A 24409-nucleotide genomic window follows, 5' to 3' on the forward strand; every position below is an offset into this window, starting at 1 on the left:
TAGTGATCAGGTACCCTGGATGGTGTAGTGATGAGAGAGCTTGCCTGTGGCCAGGGTTTGATTCTCGGAAAGTCTTGGTAGTTCCCATTCAACAAACGGGTTTTATTGTGTTTTCTGTGTTCACATTCAGCATCGAGGTATATAAAAAGTGTAATTCGAACAGCTACAATTTCGGGAAATTGAAGACAATAGAACGGTATTTTTAGCCAGTAGCCTCATTATTAATCCATAAGTTTTAATTTTAATCAAAGTTTCGAGCCCGTTTTGTTAACGCGACTATCGAGAAACCGGAACCGAGTGTCATTTTTTTTGTTAAAAGTTTCGTTCTGGCGAGGATACTTCTCCTCGTTCTCCTTCCTCCAATCCCCACGTTAAACTCCAATTTGACCTAGAAACAGGGAATGGGAAGGGCTCCCATGCTCATATCCTCTCGGAACTTAATCGAATTTGATCATCAATTTATCAATTTTCTTGTAAGATTTACTGGAGTTTATTACGTCCATTTTGAAATCACTGGTGGTCCTGGTCGGCGCGATTTATTTACGTATCGCACTATTGTTTGCTCTAAATCACATCTTTTCCTAGTCAATGAGAAAGCTTTTCTAAAACGCAACAACCAATCAGATTTCATGGCTTGTTTAAAGTAACCAATCAAATCGTAACAAAATAAAGAAGGCAACATTGAATTATTTACAAACCAATCATTTAAAGTAAACGATCAAATCGCAACAAAATGAAAGGCAACATTGAATCATTTACAAACCAGCTCAGTACCGGATCAGTAGAATATTGGTTACATTTTGCGCTTCATAAACGGATGTAATAGAGCTGTAATTGAACTCCGTGTTGTGCAATCTTAGTTTTGATTTCAAATGACGGGTATGATTTCAGACCAAATTGCACTCCATTCATTTATATTACAATTATAAACTGTGCTTGGCCATATAACTCCATGCTATTTATTCGTGATCTTTTCCAGCGAAGCCTGGTTTGATTGTACTCTGCGTGATTGGAGGTGTGGCAGTTTTGGCAATCATCGTAGCAATAATAGCTTACGGTTTGCACAAGAAAAAATCAAACGTTGCATCCTTTTCAAATGGTAAGCCTATCAGAATTCTTTTTTTTTTTTCTAACGGTGATTTTATTTATTTATTTACTTTTTATTTTTATTATCATTTCCTTTTAGTTCTTGGGGGGGGGAGGGGATAGAGGAAAAGTTATACTTTTTTATTCCCTGGAGAAATAATTCGGTACCGGCAATCTGTTTGAGATTTGGAACAAAATGCCAGAAATCGGACAAACGTGAGTGTTCCTAAGGGGAAATTAGTTCTAATAATCTAACTGGGATAGAAACAGCTGGTAAAAATGGGTAACAAATTGTTTTCTTTTCCGATTCGTTTGGGTTGTTCCACGATGCCGAAACTGTAATAATGGATGCCACAGAATTTTGAAAAATAATAATTAAAAAAAAAGTTGAAGGGAGAAAAAAAAAGAAACAGATCAATTCTGTTCTGGAAGTAGAAATGACCGTTTTTCTTTTTGTTTTTGACTCGTAGGTAACTATACAACAAGGGCCGATCCAGACGGGTGAGACATTTGTTTTGGAAAATGATTTATAATGTATAGTTGCCGCAATGTTTGTTAAATACGCAGTAATGGTAAAAACTGAAATCGTCGTGCTCTTTTGTTATGTAAGCCTGCTAAAGCAAAGCAAGCACTCTTTTAGGCCGTTAGCAAGATCACAGGCTGCGATATATTTTAGGAGGCGTTTGATCAAAGGTTCCTCTTCATATACGTACATACAAACAAACAAGTCAACACCCCCCCCCCCTTCCCCCCTCAAAAAAAAAAAAAGAAATAGAAAAAACAAGATTGAGCGACGAGTTTAACGTAATAATCGTTTTAACGTGAGATTGAAGACCACCTTGGGTTAATTATCTCTATTTTTGGTCTTGTTTTCCTACCAACTTTCCCGTTCTTGACATTTTGGATTGAACTTAAATGTTAGGGAATTAGGGACTATATTGTTGTGAGAAAGGAATGCTACAATTAAAAGAACAACGTAAACTTACAGGTACATGGTAACTTGTGATAGGGACAACATTCTCCTTCGATATAGCTCCGGTCTTGGCTTTCTGTGAGATTCTTTGTCTATTTCGTAGCTTTTCTTGATATGAATTGTGAAAGTCAAATACAAATGAATCTTCTATATAGTCAATTTCCATAAATCTTCTATCCTAAGTCAGTAACATACGTAGACTTTTGACGACGACAAATTAATTTCACTAGTTTATATATATATATATATATATATATATATATATATATATATATATATATATCAACTTGCCTCTTTTTGGTATGATAGGGATAACATTCTCCTTCGAATTGGCTCCGGCCTTGGCTTTCTGTGACATTCTTTGTCTATTTCGTAGCTTTTCTTGATATGAATTGTGAAAGTCAAATACAAATGAATCTTCTATATAGTCAATTTCCATAAATCTTCTATCCTAAGTCAATAACATACGTGGACTTTTGACGACGACAAATTAATTTCACTAGTTTATATATATATATCAACTTGCCTCTTTTTGGTATGATAGCACTGCTGGTTCAGCAGAGAGGACTCTTCAAGGGAACAATTATGGAAATGTGAATTCAGGATACGAGTATGACAAAACGAATGGCCAGGACCACTCCACTGAAATGGTTACATTCAAGGGGACAAATCCAGCGCAGACTCCTGGGATTGCAATCAACGACTCCAGTATGACAAAGGTAAGGCAAGCTCAAAGTCATGTAGGTTCTACTTTTGTTGCCCTATGTACAGCACTAGTTACTTCAATCTCATATTCGTGAAAAAGTTAATCATAGTGGATCCTTTTTTTATTTTAGTTTTTTTTTGTGACTGTGTGTGTTCTCCCACCTTGAACAACAATTATTTTAAGACTCCTATTTAAAATGCCGTAACTTTGCGGTGACCTACTTATGCCCACGTCTGGTACACCACTCAGGGATGTCATAAAGCCTCTACTGCACTCTTTTAACTCCGAAACTCATGTTTCATTCGTATTCAACTAAAATCTTAATTTGCAGTTCATTTTGCAACAAACGCATAAATTGAGCCATGAAATGATAACGCATTAACTTACATCTAGCGCTAGTCTAGTGTCAAAACAAGCCTGGAAAAGTTGTCGTGTCCGGAAAATTTAAGCAATCAATAATCAATGAATGAATCAACGTTGTGCAACCGCATATTACAATCCTCGTGAATGCCTTTTAATGTTAACTAAACTTCACGCTGACTTTGAAAACTTAAAATGGCTACTGATAGTAGCCATCTTTAGATAATAAGATATGCCCAAGACTAACGCTTCTGTGGTCAGGATCGCCTATTCCCAATCAAGTAAGAAACTTTTTACTGAATTGAACCCAGTCTTCGCATCCAAGCAATAATCAGCTGGATACCAAGGCACAATAATGGCTTATTGGAATTAAGAGGATGACAATCACCGAGGCAGTCCAAAATGTGTGACTCAAAGCCCCTAAGCACACATTTCTGAAGATAAAATGCCAGATTGGAGCTCAGTTCTTTCTATTCCAAAAGCTGGAGGACCTGTTCTTTTCGTAATGCACAACACAGAAAGAAGACGAGTTTCAGAGCCAGCACATAGGGAGCAATTCATCTTGTGTTCACAATGCCACTCGACAAGATTCAAGATTTGTTATCCACTCATGATATAACTTCCGTCACTACTTAAAGAAAATTGTTGAACAAGAATGAAGATAACATGTAACAGCTCTAACTTAAGTTTTGAACTATTAGATTAGCAATAGTTTTTAAAAATTCGATTAAAGTTATGAAAATAATTTTTTTTAGTACTAAAGGTCAAAAATCTAAATTCAGAAAAGTGCACTGCCTATTTACTAAAAAATGCTGAATATTACATTTTAAGTACTATTGTCGGATTCAGATTTTATTCAGGGCCTACGTGAAATAAACTGTTGTTTCTTTCAGTTTGCTGCCTCAATATATTGATAAATACTAATTGCAGTAGAGGGTCATCAGCTAATTGTGAAGTCTTGAAGTGCAACATAACTATCCGCCAAAGAATCGAATAAAACCATGCGTTTTCATACATTGTTCATTTTCATTTGTGTTCTTACTTGATTTCCGTCAAAAACATATTACATTTACTGGTGACCTTTTGAGTTTTTAGGTTGGTGTCGTAGGATCGAAATAAAGAGCATTAAAGTTAAAGCCCGCTTGCTTTTGGCGTTTTGGGGTTATTTCAGAGCAGGTTGATCACAATTTTGGATTGGCACTCAATTATATCAAAGAATCACTCATTGCCAAAGGCTCTGTTTATTTTTACCCTTCCAAATTCTGCAGGGAAGTGAGAATTGTCGTTAAATAGTGCAAGTGGTCACAGTTTATAATTAGGAAAGGAGTAGACTACAGAAAAGTTGGAAGATGAAGAAGGAAGATATATTCATGTAGCTCGAGCTCAAGATAGAGAAGAATCGCACCCTTGACCTTTTTTTTGGTTACTCCTCTATTTAGTCCCAGGGTAAGAGGAAGACCTACTAGACCCAGAAAACTTTAGAGTCACTGATCGCTATAGCTGGACCTCGCATGTTGCGAAAACCTTTTAGCCAAAGATGGCCGTCAGGGGTCATATTAGTCCAACTCTGTTTTATCTACAGAAAGCGCAACCTGGTGAAGGGATGTACGCTGATCTTGGGGAATTTTATCAGAAGGCACCCGCCCCTCCAACCACACCGGTTACAATGCCTCCTGAATACGAGAAAACAGAATATGCAGAAATAAGTCAATTCCTTCGCGGACCAGTCAAGACAGATGAAGAGAAGGAAGACGAATCAAATAATGACGGAAACTCGTCCCCCGACAAAGATTCATCCCCTGACAAGGGCGAAGATCCATCACCTGATATGGGCGATGCTGGTGACAGAAACAGTAGCGGACCGGTAGAATTTCTCGTGGACATTTAATGGAAGATGACAGTGGTAAGATGTTGGAATTTGCTTCTCTCTCAAGTATTTCAGAGCTCAGTATCGACGTAACTGTTCTCCTGAGGGATGTGTTAGCTATTCCAACATGAAGAGCACTTGTGCATCTGCTATAATAAACCATTGTTAAACTGTCGGCATTGCTGTCGTAGCGCCTGCAAAAATCGCAAACCTTGTCGAATTTCTGTCATTTTTTGCTTTTCAGCAGCCGCTTGCCTTCCTCAATGGGCTCGAATTTAGCAGTGTAAGCAAATGACGAAAGCAGAATGTCTTCATAGCTCAAATTATAACTTTACCTTTAGTTGCCTTTTGTATCTCATTTCAAATTCATCACCTTAGCTCAAGAGAAAGAGTAATTGAAATTCAGACTTAGTTCATTTTGAATTACAAAACACCTAACGTTTCGTACATTTTGGTTTATGTTGACGTCCATCTCCTTCACTTGTTTATTCATGTGTGATTGTTTGTTTACTTTTGAGCCGGCGTTTGTCGGTCTTACTGATGAATTGTCATTATTTACTTGAGGTTGTGGCTGAATTTATACCCTTACTGGTACAACAAACCACTTTATTCGATAATTAACTTGTGATATTTTATGTTTTGTTTTGTTTTTTGTTTGCTTGTTTGTTTGTGTGTTGTTGTTGTTGTTTTTTTTGGCATTAATTACTAAGTCGCAAGAGTGTTGTGAATCAGATAATTAACGTACTGTAGTCCTGATGTACCTTAGCTATAATGACCCATTCGCTCAGCGTTCTTCTTAAAAGAACAGACAACGCTTGACAACCGATAGCAGCAATAACTCAGGGTGGCCTTGTTTGTTCTATTTTGTTCTACCATGTTGCAATGGGAAACAGATTACATAACAATGAGGAGTAAACCACGAACAATTGTCAAATAGTCTTTATTCTTTAGAGTGCAGCTATTGTAATTCTTGTCTTTTATGAGGTTTTGAGTGGCTCATCTTTTCAAAATTGAAGAAATATTTTTTCTTTCATAAGCAACTGTTGTTGGGCGTTGTTATTTCTTCTTACACATTGTATTTTCCTTGCAGTGAGCAAGAAAGACGAAGCCAGTTCTGGCTTGGCGGATAAGCAGTTAACTCTTAATAAACCGATCTTTAGAGTAATATTCGTACACCTTAGAAACAATTTTTAGAATTTAAAAATGTTCTTAAGTGGTTTAGCACGTTTGCATAATTTTTACTTTTTGCAGAAATGAAATGTATTTTGTAACTTAAGTTAAGTCATCAGTAACGTTATTTCGAAGCAATGATATAGATAAATGTTGGATAAGAAGGCACATTGTTTTTTAAAAGTGAGAGGTACTTGCCTTGAGTAGGAATAACTTAAAACTAATGATTAGAAATAAAAGGAAAAGAAAAAAAGGACGTGTTTTGAAGTAGCGAGATAGAGTCGGGTCCTAGATGGACAAACTGAACAATTTGACTATAAACCGCAACTAAATCTACCGAGGTAGTATCCATATACGAGGCATCGTCTGACAAACCTTTCTTGAGCATACTGAGATATTTTCGTAGCCTGTGAGTAAGTATTTTTCTAGGTATAGAATCTAAAGGCTTCTGTCGTAGTTTCGTTTCGCTCCTTGTGTTCTTTTTTTCCAAGTAAACATCAAATTACATCTTTTCGCCAAATTTTAGAACACGAAAATAATTCAAGATAAGTGTTTGTAGATAACCACTCAACTGTGCGGTGTGTGGTGAAGTTTGAGTTTTAACGAGCAAGCTCCTGTATGTTGCATTCCACTTCATTCATAACTTTAGTTCTCGCAAATCGTTGTTTTTTTTTATGTCTTAAACTTAATGTTTTATCTAGCGATATAAGTGTTTTAAATCTTGTGGGTCGAATAAAATCTTGCCTGGTTAATTTTCATTGGCAGTCCAGGCCACTAAAATTGTGGTCGTAAAAATTTTGAGATAAAAGTAGCTTGAACTGATGGTATAATGTTAAAGGAATAATGCCACAACAAGATAAGGTCTAGTTTTAACGATAGCAATACAGAAATAGCTGATTGCATTTTAATAGGATATTTATAGCATTCATTTAATGAGTGTCCTAGGTATTATTTATTCAACTAGTCGCTAGGTGGTAATCATAATTTAGAAGGGAACACGACATAATTTTTTTTCATGTACGTAACAGTTAGATTATGAAAGCTCTCCATTTCTATAGCGTGATAGTTGATGAAGGAGAGGTCCAAATCCATTATCGTGCATAGTAAACGATATTGTTTTGGTATCAATGTACCAGTGGTTCAAACCTTAATAACAAGTTAAGCTTATGTTTTCATTGTAATTTGTTTGCATTCGCGCACCAAAAGGCTTCGAACTGTACTCACTATCTGTATATCATTGAACAGATGGCGAGTATTGTAACCGATCAGATTGCAACATTTGCGATGAAACAGCAATAGATTTATACTAAAATGTTCAAAGTCGTAACCCTTTTTTAGCTGTATAGTATTTGTGCATCGGCACGATAACATTTGTGGTAGTTAAAACATAATCATAATTATGATCATATAATTTTATTATCCATTTTTAGCAGTTTTCTCGGTGAATGATTTTTAATCCTAAGAGGAAATTATTAAGAAACTTACTGGTCGACGATTAAACATCTTTACAGCGTGGTGTGTTATCAAAAAATATATCAGAACTATAGTTAATTCGTCAAACATCGAAGTAAGTATATTTAGCTGATTTTGTATCATTAAACTTGAGATTCGTCAATTAATTAAAGCAGTTTAAATGCATCTTTTTATGTTTATTTGTTGAGGGTTTTGGCATAGATGCTGTACCTTTTAAATGTGACCTGTGGGTCTGTAATTGTTGTTAAGCTCAGCACTGGCCATTGACTTCGTTTTTTTTAGTTATTATTTTACATGCCTGTGTTCTTCGCAGAGCGTGAGTTAACCCTTTGACCCTAAGAGTGACAACCATATAATTTCTCTTCGAAATATCACCTTTAACCACACAATAGAACACGAGAGGAAAGGAAAAGGAAGTGATTGGTTAAAAAATTCTCCTTTTCAGCATCATAGGTAATGTATAGAGCACAGCATAGAGACTATGCCTACTGATGTTCGAGTATAAACGGTAACGAGTGAGGGGTTTTGAAAATATGTTCAACTTTAAGGAGGTGACATTTTGATAAAATAGAGTCTTTCATCAATCTTTTTGTTGCCTGTTTCAGATTTCACAGGCTCCGCATCTTGGGATTGTTTTTTTCCACCCTTCATTTCAAAAATAGTACGCGCAGTTACCAAAAGTAAGGAATTTTTTGAACTGTGGAGAAAGGGCCGTGTTAACTATTTAATTCCCGAGTGGCTAGTATCCAATTTCCACTCAACATATCGCCGTTGAATCCCAAGGAGGCTGTGTAGTTAGGGCGCGTCTGGTGGTTTCGGGCTCTAGACTCCTGGCCCTCCATCCTGCCACTCACTGGATTTGTTCTCGGTTGCCCCAAGTTCAACTCCTTGGCTGCACTTTGTACACATGTACAGCCAACTGGCCTGCCTCCTTCCCGTTGGGGTTTTTTTAAATCAGCACGGTTCGTTTGCTTCCAATTTGTCCATATTGGCCCTTAAAAGAGGTCAGTTAAGTAAACTTACATACGAAACAGAATGAGAGCCATTTAAAAAGTTACGATTGTTTTAAAAAAACAAAATCTTTTTGTTAGTCACATAGGGAATGTGTAGGGAACAGTATAGAACATATACAGGTATGCAGGTTGACGTCAGGATGTTTAGGGTAAATGGATTTGACAGATCAAACAATTTCAACAATAGTATTTTCAACCATGTTTGGAGCTTTTTAAAACAGTGCGAATGGTAATCGCGGTGAGGCCGCAAAGTGGAAAAGGAGGAGAGGGCAAAGAGTTATAACATGTAATTTGCACTAAAAAAAAAAATTAGCCTCCCCCCCTGGAATCTTGTTAAAAATTCTTGCAAATACTGTTGAATGTTGTTGATACAAAAGGGGCTTTCTTTATCCCTGTCCGGTGCTCTAGATCTAAGGCCAAAGCTTTTAGCAAAAGCTACACAGCAAACTCTCTGCTAATGGCCAGCTCTCTGCCGCCATCTCATTATGTCAAGTCACTTGTAGATTTTCTTTTGGTATGATTCTGTTTCTCTAATATTTGTTTCTTCGCAAAGCTTGAAACGATTTGTGCACTACTTAAATTAGTCTTTGTCAGACTTTCTTAAATGGAGATATACGAAAACGACGGCGGGCGAAAAATGGTGGGAATGGGGCCGTTTCCCAAGATGACCATCTAGCGTTGTTTGCCCGCCACCGACGAAGGGTTTAGAGGAGATTATAACCTTGCGACAGTTGCCTGGCAGTAAAGCTGACGTGTTGCAACATGCGATACCCTGCGCGAAATTGAGGGTGATCCTTTGGTATCGTCTACTGTTCAGGTCGCTTTGACAAAGTTGGATTGATTCAATGCCTTTTGCTGATTCTTCACCACCAGTCTTCCAGTAGGTACAAGTCTCTTGATACATTGTTTACGACTTTACATAATAATGTATCTGTGTTTATGCTGTAGCGTCCTTTGTGTGAAAATCTTTGAGGCGCGGTTGTCGTAAAGGAGGTTGAGATTTCTTTCCCTTGGCCTAGATCCTTTGTCCATATCGATAACTTTAAATAGATAAAACAAAAACCTAGTTCATTACTTCATGTCAGTCCTCGTCAGAACTACATGCCTTCTTCTTTCGGTTAAATTACCTAACGTGTCTCAACACTTTTTTTCTATCAAGATAATCTGTCTTAACGGGATATGGAAACGTATGTGTAAAGCGTAACTAGGAGGAGAAAAAGCCAATTACACTTTGTTGGATGGTTCAGAACGATAACTAAAAGTTGTCTAAATACAACTACCTTTTCCATCAATGATGGCACCGGCTGGAATGATATAGGAGTTATATGCCATCCTGGCGATAACATTGTGATATATAATAGAAATAATTAAAAGACGCTATTTAATATCAGTAGAAGTGATGAGGCCACCCTGATAGTTTAAAAAGTGACTGAAGATGAACAAACGATTTTCCAGTGCTAGCTCTCCACGCTAAGAAACTCTTGGACCTACAGGATTTTCCTGAACTTTACAAGTAGGTATCAATTAGGTGGAACGCCGCGTTCGCCACCTAATTGATACCTATGGCATCTTTTCATAGCGGTTTATTTTGGTTTCCTATGATTTGGACACACTTTTTAACTTTTGCCAGGCTTTTATTTTGTTAAGACAAAGGAAAACGTGTGCGGACGAAAAGTAGCGGAGATTTAGCCCTTTCACATGGAAACCACCAAGCATCGCTCACAAGCCACCGACCCAGCACCTTTGACAGGCCACGCGCGCCTACTCGCTTGACGCTGACGGTTGCCTGGCAGCTAAGCTGTTGTGAAAGTAAAATGTGATACGTTGCACGCCATTGAAAGTGATCTGTCGTCTTGTATGCGTTTGTTGTAGAACATGGCCTCGGTTAACATAACTTCGGCTCTTAACAAAATTGGATTAACAAGGTTTGGTGGAATATTTCTCTGGCTGATTCTTCATCGACAGTTTGTCGGTAGGCTTAAGGCTTTCAATGCTTTGTTTATCACTTACATGGTTTTCGTATCTGTAAGTTTTTGTGATGTAGCTTTGATATCAGCGGGGATCATGCTCCAAACAAGGTTGTGAGCGTATGGCTGTTGAGACGGTGTAAAGCATATAATTCTCATCTTGTGTACTTGATTCATACATAAGATCGTAAATATTCGTAGATCACATGCATTTGCGATTCATAGTTTTCGACTTATCATGGGCAGATAGATTCTGTCGAAGCACTGAGGATGTCTTAATGCATGGTCCAATATATTTTGATAACAATTACATTCTTCAAAGCAGAAGAAAACTAGCTCACATTTAAGACGCTTTTTCCTTTAATTGTATGATCGTTGAGTCATAAAGGCTGGCTGGCTTTGTATTTATGTTATCGGATTTCACCCGTGAAAGTCATGTTTTTGTTTAGTCAAAATATAACACTGACTCACAAGGAGATAATCTGTTTTATTTAACGGAATAAGGAAACCGAGAAAACTTAAGCAAAGGGGCTAGGAGCCGTAGATTGATTTATTACTCTTAGTGATCAACTTGATCAATGATTCGAAATGACGACAATTTCGCCGAAACATTCCAGGTTCCTTTGTGCAAATTAGGATGCCATCTGTGGATGTAGACATAAATAAGGCGAAGATAGGCGTAGAACTGTTATTATGTTTAAATTTTACGACCAAAATATGACACAATCCGCTGTCTGGAAAGATTGAAGCTCGAAAAGGAAAAACGAATATACACATTGGGTTGTTGAGTCTTGCGTGACTGATGTTATGTTACGCGTGATTGTTGTCATGCTTTTAGCTTGAACACGATTATGGTTTCTGTGATCTGTCAATTTCCCTTTCTTCTATTGGGCGAATTGTTATTGTGCGTAAGATGATATGTACTCTAAATCCATAGCATCGCTCGCGATTTTGAAAGATGAACTCCAATGTTTGCTAACGCTTTCACATTTGTTAATGTTTGTTTATACTGAGGTTCTGCTTAGAGTTAGTGTTAAATTGTTACCAAAAATAGAGGTAAGCTTTGTTGTCGACTGCAGCTTTTCCGTGCTCAGCACTGCAAATGCTAAATGAGCCTAACATGAGTTTTAGTTTTCTTTTACTATTTTTAACTTTTTTGATGTTACGCAGAAGAGAATTGACTACGTAACGTGCTTTCATTTAGCACTCGCCTAAGGGAGGCTTACAGGCGGAAATGGTTCATTGGCTTTTAAGAGATCGACAACAATGTGTTGATAACAGCTAAATATTATTGTTTGAGGTTTCCTGCGTAATTGGAGGTGTAAACTTAACAATTAATTCTTAGAATCATTGTGGTCAGAAATAAATAATTTAGTTCTCTGGCGTCTTCACGTCGACCACATTAATATCCGGAGTGTTTGGTTTGGCGCTGTGTCACAAATGTGAAATGCAAAAGCAATGCCGCTAGCAATGTTTTAATGTGTCTGCCTTTATTGTTAAATTTGAAAAGATCCGAGGCTGTTCTTGATCAAACTGATAAGAACTTCAGACAGGCGCAAGGAACTGAATTGCCCTTTGTACTAAAAACCAAAAGAGAACGTAAGCTGTCTCTACGAAAAGTTTTCCTTCTTTCGAATATTCAGAGCCTCAGTTCATTTTTCTATTGTTGTTATTTTATATTTTTTAACTCCTTGGACATCCCGAGGGCAAAAGACAAGAAAGGCTCTGGAATGCTCTTAATAACGCAAACATATTGCGAGGGCTTTTTTCTGCCAGAAAATGGCTTTATTTTAATTCATAGATATATTAATTTTTGCAACGTCACCCTCTAAGTGTGCCTAATCAAGAAAAACCCTCTATTTTAATTTCCCATTTATGAAAGGCTCTTTGTCGTTGTTAAAGTGTTCTAGATCTTACTGATTGCCCCTCGATCGACACCTCTCGCAGTCTGAGATAATCGCACGCGATAAACGTCGAATAACTTGCCGTCGTGATTCTTACCGTACCTCTTTAGTTAAATACAAGTTGAATACGATGTCGTCGCTTTTATTTGTAAAGCATAGTTTCAGTTATATTCAACTTGAAAGAAAAATGGAAGGAACAACATCCTCAACTTCTTATCACAAATCATTCTTCTCTCTACTAAAAATTCTAAAATTACTAAGCTATCGTTACAAACGAGAAAGTTGGTTTTTTCTTTTCCTTCTTCTCCTCTAAGGGCAAAATTAGTCTTCCTGCTAATGATTGTTTTCTTAAGTGTTTTATTCTTTAACCCCTGCCCGTCTTGAAACGTTCTTTCAGTAACGGCTTCATATTTTCCTTCACTCTTACGATAATTTTCACCTTAAATTTGTGAATTTTTTATTATTGAAATTGAAAAACAATTGCTGGACTGACAAGGACATCTCTTATAGGGGGGAAGGGGTGGGGGCTTTTGGTAAGAAGTCATATTGTATAAAGTTCTCAAAATGGTAGATAAAATTTTGGGCGTGCAGTGATATTACGTAATATCTTAAAAGTGGCTGCTACTTTGGCTTACAAAAAGGAAGCAGTTTAGAGATCAATAATTTTACCACCCCTCTGCTAACACAAGATTCATGGAAATCAAACTACACCATTCTAGAAATGTAGCGAACGAATATTTTAACAAAAGTAACTAGAAGTGATCGAATATTTTGCAAAAATAAGTGATTTAGGGTTATTCAGTTTAAATCCATTCTTCAAAGAACAGTTACCTCTTAGTTCAGGATAAACAAAATTTGGAGTGAGTGAAAAGTTATATTGGTGGGAACACTCTTACTGTTAATGTCAATTTTACGTTCGTGCAGCTGAGACAGGAAAAACGAGTACTTAGAGGGAAAAGAGGGCTCCCTTGGCACTGCCATAACCGTTATTGTATCTGTCAGCTTGGGTAGCATAGCATTGGGATTACTTCAAGTTGCTTTGTAAACAGGTCAATTGAAAAAAGAAGTGTGTTTACCCTTTAACTCTCATGAGTGATTAAGACAGAATTTCTCCTTCTCCTTAATTGATCCAAAATTCAATTTTCCAAACTGACGTAAGGCAAACAATAAGGAGAATTCAGTCCTTATGAGATCTTGGGTGTGAAAGGGATAATAATACGGTTACCCTCTAAGGAGGGTAACCGTTACTCTTCTCTGTATGATAAACTCTTCTCTGTATGATAAATTAAAAGGATTATGTCTTACTTCAAAATGTTGTAGCCACTACAGTACTGTGGACAAAACCAGCCCCAAGTTGGACCCAAACGGATTCAAATGACATCAGAACAGTTGATATTCAAGTATTGAAGGGCAGCACCCACATACATCTCAGTTGGAATTACACTTTGTCAGAAGGTTCAGATCTGAGGACAACAACTTTTTCCATCAATGATGGCAGCAGCTGGAATGACATTGGAGTTATATACCATGCTGACAATGACATTGTGATATATAACAAAAATAATTACAGGACGCGATTTAATATCAGCGATAGTAATGTGGCCACCCTGATATTAAAAAAAGTGACTGAGGATGAACGAGCGATTTTCCAATGCAAGCTCTCCACGCAAAGTAACTCTTGGACCTACAGTATTCTCGTGAATTTTACAAGTAAGTGTCAGTTCGGTGATATCCATCTTATTGCATCCGACGCATTGTGTAAAACTCCAGTCTTAAATCACTCTCGTTACTTTTTATTGTTTAATTTACCAACCATCCCAACTGTGTCTCTTTGATAAAAATGTCTGGTTTTGGTATCCGTACTTCCCCTCTGTATTCAATCTGTCCCAAGATATACTGTTACCATGACCCAGCTTTCAAACCCAGTGTCGAGCTTTGGAAGGATTTCCTATTTTTGATCTACAGTCAAGACCCTTTATAGTTACAGTAGCTGGTAGCCCCACCAAAATGTTATGGGGTCTAGAGTTACCCGGAGTGATCAGCAAGCTACAGTTATAGCACGCATAGCTGTTCGCATGTCTGAGAAAGTTGACAGAAAAAGCGCCCAATTTTTCTTAAAATGACCCCAAGTGCCCCAAAACTATGCAAAACAGCAAAACCCAAAAACCAGCTTTAGAACATTCTTATAACCTCGCCGGTAAGGCAATGGTCTTTGTATTATCTCCTTTAGAGTCAAAGAGTCTTAACTGGGAGTGTACGTCACATTAAAAGTAGAACCATGTGCAATTTCCGCTTTAAAGGTGCAATAGTCTGACGTATGGGAAGAATGGCGGTTTAAATTGATTTAGAATTGACGATTTTGGGTTTTTTTTTTTTGCCAGAACGACATCTGAATTGGGTGGAGCGACCGTTATCTGTTGTTGCTGTTGAACGTCACAACCTCACCCTTCGGTGGACCTATACGAAAACACTCGGCCTAGCGTCGTTATTTCGAGGAGCAGAATTTACTAATCTTAGCAGCGGGGAAAAAACCATTGCAGAGAAAGTGTTAAATACTGCACCAATCGTACATACAGCTTATAGACCTCGTTTTCATGTGGATTATATACAAGATACTATGGCGTCTATAACAATTGTTGGACTGAAAAGATCAGACAGAGGAAGATATAGATTTGATGTTAAAACCCTCAGGGAGGACATCAACGAACTTAACACGCTCTCCAGCATCATGGAGCTCACAGTACATTGTAAGTAAACAAACAAAAGCTGTGTTTGGTCATGTAAGATGTAGCCTATATCTTTAGAACCAAGGTGTTTTTTACTCAGTATAATGCGTATCATAACTAACGTAAGTTGCAACTTCATTGGGATGGATCATCATTATTGTGATTGTGATTATCGTTATCCTTTTTGCTTCGTCATTATCGTAAAGGTCATCGACATCATTATCGTTACTGTCGATTCTTTTCTGCATTCATTTTTTTGTTGTCGTCGTTGCTCAATTCTTTGTCTTCCTCCTGCAGAAAGTGACAACGTCTACATTTTGGGTGATACTTGTCGCTGTCCATTTAGGATCATTATATATATACGTAGCTTTTGCCAGACAGCTTGTTATATAACTTTCTCGTATGGTGTTCTTTAATTTTTGTGTTAAATAAGCGCGGTCGCAACGTGTGGATTTGACTTAAACGATAGTTTAGTTGTTCTCTCTCTACTTTTTCTACCTAGTAAAATGTGATTTATTTTCAGATGCGGCGAGCATGGCCAATGTTAGCGACCACCAAACTGTGCAAGAAGGATCTTATCTTCAACTGTTATGTCAAGCATTTGGTAATCCCACCCCAAACATAACGTGGACCAAAGTGCTTGAAAATAGTAACGATAGTAAAGTGCTGCATCATGGAACCCATTGGAATTTAACAAAAATTAACAGAACTGCTTCTGGTTTATACAACTGTACAGCTGACAATGGAATTGGAAATCCAGTGTGGCGGCTGATAAAAGTCAATGTTACCTGTAGGTGTATCATACCTTGTCACCGCTTTGATTAGCATTGAGAATTTTAATTCCCATTATTTTTCCGTCTCCCAAAACAACTGGTAAACCAAAAAATGCCTTGGTTGACGTTCAAGAAGTATGAGTGATAAATATCTTTAATAAGGTACTTCAAAAACCTCTTGACCGGGTGAAAGCATTTGTGAAAAGTACTGTTGTCAGCGTCAAGGACTGACGTTTCGACGACTTATACAGAAACTGAAAAGTTGCTCGTCAAAGATAGGTGAAAGGAATATGGCAAATGTTCGGCCAGTTTTACTGTGATCTTGTTTACTACAAAAGTTAATCAGCGTCGGTAATTCATCCTAACAGCAGACGCTCGCTGAAGTGGATTATTTTTACTCTTCTCTGCTTGTTTTTGTTACTTAGATTCTGCTAAGGTTGTTAAACTTGCTAGCGAACATCACGTTGCAGTACAAGGAAGTGTGCGTCTTCACTGCGAAGCCGAAGGAAATCCTCCGCCTGCTTACACGTGGTTCCCTTGTGATTCACAGACCCAAGCATGTCATGAGAGCACACTTACTGTTTCCAACGCTCTTAACGACGCTGTGTACTCTTGCAATGTGGCAAATGTTTTGGGTAATGATACAAGAAAGACCAAAGTTGGTAAGTTTCAATTAAGCGATGCTAACTTAGAGTTATGAGGAATTTTTACATAGCTTCCTTTATGAAAATTTAATAACAACTTCACAGATCTCCTTTGGTATAGCAAACGATCACTGAATGCAACTTGTTCCTACATGTATTTAAACCTGATCATCACCTGCAAATAATTATATATATTCAAGGAAAGTTGAATCATACTCAGCCAAGCACTGGAATAGCTAATATTATGAAATGATTAAGATTTCACGGGGTCATAATCAGTCATATCTTTCTTTGTGGAAACCCATAAGTCATCATGCTAGCCATACCATGCTGACGAGGCTCAGCGAGAATGAAATAGCTGACATAGTTGTTAACTCGGTGTCTTAATTTTCCCGCTTATTTTCTTTGAAAAAGACCTCACTTGACTTCCATTGTTGCCGCTGTGTCGCCTCCAGTAGCATAACACAGCTTTAAACTAATGTTGCTTGTTTGTTTTATCAAACAGTTATAGCAGGCAATGTGATAAATGTGACACTTTTCATCACTGAACAGTGTCCTGATGAAAATTTATCTGAATCCGTGTTGTGGAAGAACCTCGAACAAAAGGTAAATATTAGGCATGTGACACCACCACACACGTAAATAGATACCTTTATTCAGCAGAACGGTGATGATGTGCATATGGGATTCGCACTGTATAATTTTGCTATCGTTTCTTGTAGATCGAGGACCTATTTAAAAATGAAGGATACAGAAGCACAGAATTAACAAATTACAGGTATGTAGGCGAAATGAATTATTACCTGGGTAATCTGTCCTTTTTATGTATTTAGAAAGATGTTGCTGTGGACTTACTGTGACTCAGGCAAAAACATGATGTATTACAATAGCTGGAATTCCTACCCTACTCTTTACGCAATGTGTGCAGGTTATTTTTCAGTCCTCTGTTGAACTTATTACATTGAGGATGCACGAGAAAGGGGCCTAAGGTTTTCAGCCAGCTACCCTGAGATACTAGAAAGTCTTACGATTTACAGCTGTTCTTATAAGTAGACCTGTTTTTAAATTCTCGTTTTTGTTCTGACCCTCCTAGGTGTGGTAGTGTGATTGTTGATTTGGCCTTGAAGTTCAATTCCTCTGTTAAAGAAGAGAAGGTGCTTTCAATGCTAAAAGATTCTGCAGAGAATGGAGGGCTGAAAGAGTTGGGTGTAAAAGCTTCAGAAATAGTAGGTTGGCGACCCGGAAGGCCAACTGAAGGACCCAACAGCTCAACGTATGGCACAAAAACTACTGAAAATGCATGTAAGTAGGAATGAAAATCGAGGATATGACTAGGACCAGTCCAGGACATTATTAGTTGCTGTAAGATGTGTTGTGTTATAATTTTTTTTAATCACCTTTTAAAGTTGATAACTTACAAGTATAGATAAATCGATGCCACTATTGCCTCCGGAGGGGAATCGATTCGTTGGTAAGGCAAGCTCCTGACGTAATTATATTTGCTAGGATATTCCGAAGTGTGGCCAACAATATCAATTTTAAAAAAACACTACATGATGGACGATTTTTTTTCTTCTGTCAGATATAGTAATGTTAAAAGTAGAAAAAATGAAAACTGCTGAAAGCTTTGGCTACTTAACCTTTTTCAGCATTGTGATTTGCGACTCGTGACTCTTTACATTCGCTAGCCAATGAATTTAAACTTGTTTGTGCTTGCATTAAATTGAATGCCTCAGCTTTACATTAGTTACATTTACATTACTTCCTTTCCTCAGCATCCGCTGTACCTTCCGAACTCCCTGCTCAGAGCGGGGATAACCAAGGTCTTAAGAATTGGATGATTGCTGTTATAGCTGGTGTTTCTGGTCTTGTCCTCCTCTTTGTCGTTATATTCTTACTTTGTTGGATCAGTAAAACTCAGAAGAAGAAGAAGGGCTCCGGAGGTAAGAAAATCACGCTATAAGTATTACCATTAGTGTAACACTGACACCACTATCGTTTCATCTCCCGCGATTTTGAAACCTTTTTAATTATCTCCCACCCCCCACCCCCCCCCCCTACCCCGAAGGTTCATGTGAAAGTAAAAGCCGCTACCCGGTCAAAGCTGATTTCCTCGACGTTGAACATACATGTCCAATGTACTTGTATAAATCAAGTTGGTGTCGATTATATCAAAAGCTAAGAGAAACGCGACTTAAGTTTGTGCCTGGTTTTCTCTTTACTTTGGGTAACAACACGAGAGATGGTTTCCATTTGCTGATACTCCACGACCACATGAGCTTCATGCTAATTACTTTCAGACCTCTTTTTTATTATGAATAATTTCTTCGAGTTTACGATGTAACATAGTTTAATCTGATGATAGTAACGGGCATGTCATATTAACAAATACTTATACATTTCTTTTTTCTTTCTTTCAAGATGAAGCCGTTGACATGTCGACTACTTCGAGGTAAATTTTACTTTTTTCTGTTGTGATACTTTTCATGCGAAAGAGCGCTGTCAAATCTGCTTTCGCTTTTTACAGGTAAGGTAAAATTGGTTACCGGGTTTGATCGACTAGTTTTATTAATTCACTAACAGACGCACCAAATTGCGGTAATTACAACGTTTGGCTCGCAATCAACAACTGATTACGTTTGTGTAGCTCCAAATAAGCGATCAAACGGATCACTAAGAGATGAAAAGTACGGCCAGGTCGCTTAGCTAGAGTGACATTGGCGGCGTTAAAGGGTAAATTTCCCACTTTCAAAGGCGAATTTCATTTGGTGAGGAGGATCTTACGCTGATAAGAACACTCTTTGAGGTTACTTTGTTATACATCATTTACTTCATACAAATTGACGTTGGCGGAAGGCAATGTTTGATATCTGTGATTGTAGCTATTTGATACTGGAGAGAGCCTTTTTGTTGGAGTCAAACACATTCTCCAGTTTTTGTGATTCGCTTTATTCATTCGTCCGTTTCTTTTTTCTTTTTTTGTTTAGGTACGTAAAGAATGGCCCCCCACCATTCTGACAAGCCTAGCTCTAGCAGGGAATCTATTGAAGATGATCCATTCATTGCCGCGTCCACTTATTCCCAGAATTCAGTCGATAGAAGGGACAGGAAGAGAGATTCCAGTGTCAACTATGGATACCAACCAGACGGTAGAGAACTTAGACTTAAGCCAACATTCTTGATCCATATGATGCCTTATAGGGTTAACCGTACAGAGTTTTCTTGATAACGTTGAATGTGGCTGTAATTAATGTAAAGTATTTTCATAGGAACATAACTCAAATCGCAGGCCATAGTTTATTCCGGTTCCTGAAGCGTGAAGTTAGCCGGTTTGTTTGCTGCTTTCTGTGGATGGGATGTTAGCTCGTTGAAGTTATCCCCTTTACCCAATATTTCGTCTGGTTTCTCTGACTATTCACCGGTTATCCTGTGTTGTTATGTAGACAACTGCCTGGAGAGGGGTACCGCGTGAAGTACGTGTCCTTACCTTAAAATACAACACATTGACACAGACCATACTTTGAACCCCAACCTGTTGATTCTCTAGGGTTTTTTTTAAGCGTTACTAACGTGCCTAATGTAAACGGAAAATTGGTTTGCCTGATCAACCATTCGCGTAAACAGACGGCTCTTGTTGCAGCCATCTCGACAATATATTTCTTTTCTTTCCTTCCCACGAGGTTGTCAATTTAGAAAATAGGTTAAAATTCTTTATGTACAAATAATGCATCATTGTGTAAATACTCTTTTACAGTCGAATCTGGTTTTTTCTAATTCTCAATTCGCAAGCAGTTATAAATTTCTCTGTTTTCTTCCCCCCCCCCACCACCTTTTTGTCTATCTTAGATTCAGATCAACCACAAGGTGAAATGCTGCTAAAATCAGGCTCCCGTCTCCCCAAAAATGACAGTCTTACGCAGAGTACAGGAGAGCTTGATGTGACCTCCACATATTTAGCGAAAGGACCACAGAGAGATTGCAGTACACTTCCCTCCTACCACAGACCACCTTCTTATGAGGAAGCCTCGAAAACAGAAAGATCGAATAATGATGACTGAACCAAGGCCGAGTACATCCACAGTCGGCAGGCAGAAGCGACGGAAAAGTCCCCCGGAAGACAGGTTTCTGTATCACCATGTACTACATTCACGTACTCTCTATAAGTACCTCTATTCAACTCTCTTTTCTAAGACCACTCAATTTTTTTGCGTCGCAGTGAGTGGCTTCATTCTTCCACGCTGTACTTTGCAGTGCTTTGTTATGCTTTGTTGTGTTCTGTTGTGTTTGCTCAGGTCAGCTGTACTCCGCTTTTTCATGCTCTCTTGTGATGTGCTCCACAGGGCTGTGGTAGGCTGTAGCTACGTAAGCCAACCTGCTATCACCGAGACTCCCATCAATTTTAGAACATACCACCCCAATGATCTTTCAATTTTCCTTCACAGACGTTAGGACAACGTCTATCATCTCTTGGAATCCCTAATGCATATGTCGAATTATGATTGTCATATTGTACACAGGGCGGAAGAAGCCAGTGTAGCACCAAGTGAAATGAGGTCTAATCAAGACGGACATAGAAGTGACAAAGACAAAGGACCTCTTGATCTAACGGCGATATATGCCATGCCAGACAAGAAAAAGAAGTTGGATAAACAAAGTCCTGCATCCCTTGAATCGCTTTTGGTAAGATGAATTGAAACTAAAAAAAAGGATAAGATTAAATTGAAAATTAAACATTTTAATAGTGCTGGAAGGAGAGCTTACTACTCAAAGGTGTATGGCACGTCTTCTCGAATGCATCAAACATTTCCCTCTGCCTGGTGTTACTTATTTTACCCACTTTTTACTTGGGTCGTCTTACTTACAAATCTTCCTTAAAGAATTTAAGATGTTCATGATCGTTTCCACCTACTCTTTTTTATCGCTAGACCCTTTCAAGCGAAGGACAAATCTGCTAAAGGACCAATTCTACATATCCTGGCAACTTGGATCTTGATGGCCCCGCTAATGCATCTACAAGTGATGGGCCAAGAAACTTAATAATCCCCATTGAAATGTTACCTAGCAACCGCCAAACGCCCCAAAAAGATGATACAGGTAGGTAACCAAGTGTTAAATCTACGGGGTCGACTAAAGAACTCAAAAAAAAAAGGGAGAGAAGTTCGAGAGTATATTTCCTGCGTCAAGAAATATCTTATGATAACCTCGAGCTGTGGTGTTATAACTTAAAAAATCTTTTCCATGGCCTATCTGTTCTTTTCCGGAGCCTTCCGTGGTCGCGTGAGGGCTCTTGACCAACAAGGGTCAGTGTTATAAAGACGTCGTTTGATATCATGATCACATATGACACAAAAGTGAAATTTTTCCATTAAGGGACGATCCACATTTGCAGTCATACTTCCGACTTTGCAACTACGAAGACACAGTGTGTGATAACTAAGTGTTATTGTTCTTCCTTTAGCCTTGACAACTGAAAAGTTTACTAACATCTAGTGTTATTTCCACGCAGAAAATGGAAAATCAGAGCCTTCATCACCTCTTAATTTCACTTTGGAAAAACGTCCACGGAACAGTTCAAGCGGTGCTGCACGTTATCAGCCGGAGCGGAGTAAACTGGTAAAGTTTCATGGAATAAGATAGATTCTTCATTTCCGAAGTTAACTTTTACTCCACGTACTCCAAAAATAATCGTATACTTTGAAGTTGATCAAAACACAGAGACGATTCTCTCGTAAAAAAACATAGCTTTGACATACGATGCTCTGATGTTTATGATATACTAGCCAAACAAGAAGAGAAAATTCCTATTTCTTTCCTTCACCCACTGCGCAAAATCTTGCGTTTAGCCGGCAAGCTTCTCTATTCTATGGACCAGAGGAGACATACTTTACCTTTGTAAAACTCTGTTTATGAAACATGGCGTGTATGAAGGAAAGGAACACCAATTTTCTTTTCTGCGCTTATCATAAAGAAATAGTTGGGGATGATAATTGTTCAGCCCTGTTATCCTCGTGAAGGGAAACGCCTCTTGTAATGTTTTCAAGGTTTTTCTAGATTCTATCACCTAAATTGTATACGAACAATTGAGTCCTAACACTCCAGGTCAAAGTGGCCCTTGTTCTTTTGTTGTGGTAGGATATCGCATAAATTTGCTTAATTATTGTTGACATGTTTTTGTCATAAATTCCGATCTTTTTCCCTCTAATACTGCAGCCCTATAGGAATGTCCGTGGAGAACTTGTGAGACCAGATACACTATCACGAACTTCACAAGATCGCACGACATAAAACCAGAAACACTTCCAAACCAGTCGAAGCCCGTTGGGTCCCAGACTCACAGCAGGAAATCATCGGATGCAAGCTACATCACCTACGTGGTCTGATGGCGCGGCAATCTGCCTTCCAAACAGGTCACTATTGTTGCTTTGAACCCAAGACATCTAATTAACTTCCATACAAGTATCAATAACAGCTATGAGCCCATCTGAGTACATAGCTTTTCAGAGCTGCAGAATGACTTCATTCAAGGAAGACAACTTACGTCCACATGGCAAGCCTTAAAATTCCATCTTTGGACCTGATTCACTCAACTGGCCCGATCTAACGAAGATCTAAACGAAATTCAAAAAAGACTTAACAGTGAACTTAGACATAGTTATGTACAATTAAGTTACAGAGGGAATATTGCTTGCCAATATATCCCACGTAAGTGAACGGTGAATTTCGTAGAATGGCTAAGTGCTGGTTACCGCTAAACAATTCCGAGTGTTTGCCGTTACACAGACGAATACAGCGGCTTTAGGGTATCACATTTTTTCAACCAAAGGGCTACAATGCATTTTGACCTTTCCGTAAGTTAAATGTTTATATTTGTGAAAAATGCTTTGTGTCGCACATAAATGCGTAACAACATCAAAATATATAATTAAGAAGGAAACCAACAACTGAAGAAAAGGTAACATTCATTAAGTCCATCAATTGGTGGAATTTCGGTTTCATTAATAGAGACATTCTTATTCTCTCGGTAGTTAATATTAAAAAGAAGCTTCCAAATATTGTTTCTCGAACAATTTGACTCGAATTTTGGTGCCATGTATGTTAATAGTAGAGAAGTGATTAACTTAATTTTGTAGAGCGTATCTTTCTTTTGGCAGTTAGTATCAGGCTTTGGAGGCCGTGGTGAATAGGGGGCAATTGAGAGAAATTCGACCAAGGGTTTTTTTTTTTGTTATTCGTTTTGCTACTATTAAGTAGGAAGCGTTCGAAGGCAAATGCCTCAGTAATAGTTCTGTCAGCTGCTGCTGAAGTTTGTTTCAATCACACTATCAGCTAGAGATAACATAGGAAATTTTGTGAGATTATATAGCTTAATAGGAAATTTTTATTTTTGATCGGTTCGAAAAAGGGCTATAAATTTTAATAATAGAAATGAAATATTCAGAGTAAAAATGTTGTCACCAGACTCTTATTAATAACCCCTTAATCCTCTTGAAAAGTGATGTGAGGGAGGGAGGTAGTTCAGTATGATTAAGTTCATTTGTTTATCTCTAGTATTTCGATGCAATTTGAATTCAAAAAATGTTAGAGAAAAATGTTAAAGTTATTTGGGTTCAAGTTATCGCGATAAGTTTCCTGATTGAGACAGCCTTGTTGTGTTCTACGTAGAGAACGCATACCATTCATGTTCTTTTTCCGTCTCACAGGTTTCATGATATCCCGCAGGTATCGGATCCGAAGCCAGACCGTTTCC

General features: G+C 38.1%; 1 protein-coding gene and 1 non-coding gene across 2 annotated transcripts; both read left to right on the forward strand.

Annotated features, from left to right (window-relative positions):
• Positions 1-983: 983 nt before the first annotated feature.
• On the forward strand, positions 984-6344 carry LOC136282032 (uncharacterized). The gene is made up of 5 exons (XM_066169192.1): positions 984-1099; positions 1557-1587; positions 2604-2778; positions 4708-5028; positions 6083-6344. Exons 3-4 carry the CDS (start codon positions 2707-2709, stop codon positions 5011-5013), a joined length of 378 nt encoding a protein of 125 aa, XP_066025289.1. The 5' UTR covers positions 984-1099; positions 1557-1587; positions 2604-2706; the 3' UTR covers positions 5014-5028; positions 6083-6344.
• Positions 6345-10462: 4118 nt separating this feature from the next.
• Positions 10463-23498, forward strand: LOC131778485 (uncharacterized). Its single transcript, XR_010718044.1, has 16 exons — positions 10463-10620; positions 13840-14229; positions 14901-15266; positions 15769-16035; positions 16444-16680; positions 17168-17268; positions 17385-17440; positions 17756-17964; positions 18438-18605; positions 19084-19114; positions 19650-19811; positions 20509-20783; positions 21180-21342; positions 21604-21756; positions 22169-22275; positions 22873-23498. It is a non-coding gene; the product is annotated as an uncharacterized protein (transcript).
• The last annotated feature ends 911 nt before the right edge of the window (positions 23499-24409 follow it).

This window comes from Pocillopora verrucosa, chromosome 6 (genome assembly GCF_036669915.1).
Source record: "Pocillopora verrucosa isolate sample1 chromosome 6, ASM3666991v2, whole genome shotgun sequence".
NCBI lineage: Eukaryota > Metazoa > Cnidaria > Anthozoa > Scleractinia > Pocilloporidae > Pocillopora > Pocillopora verrucosa.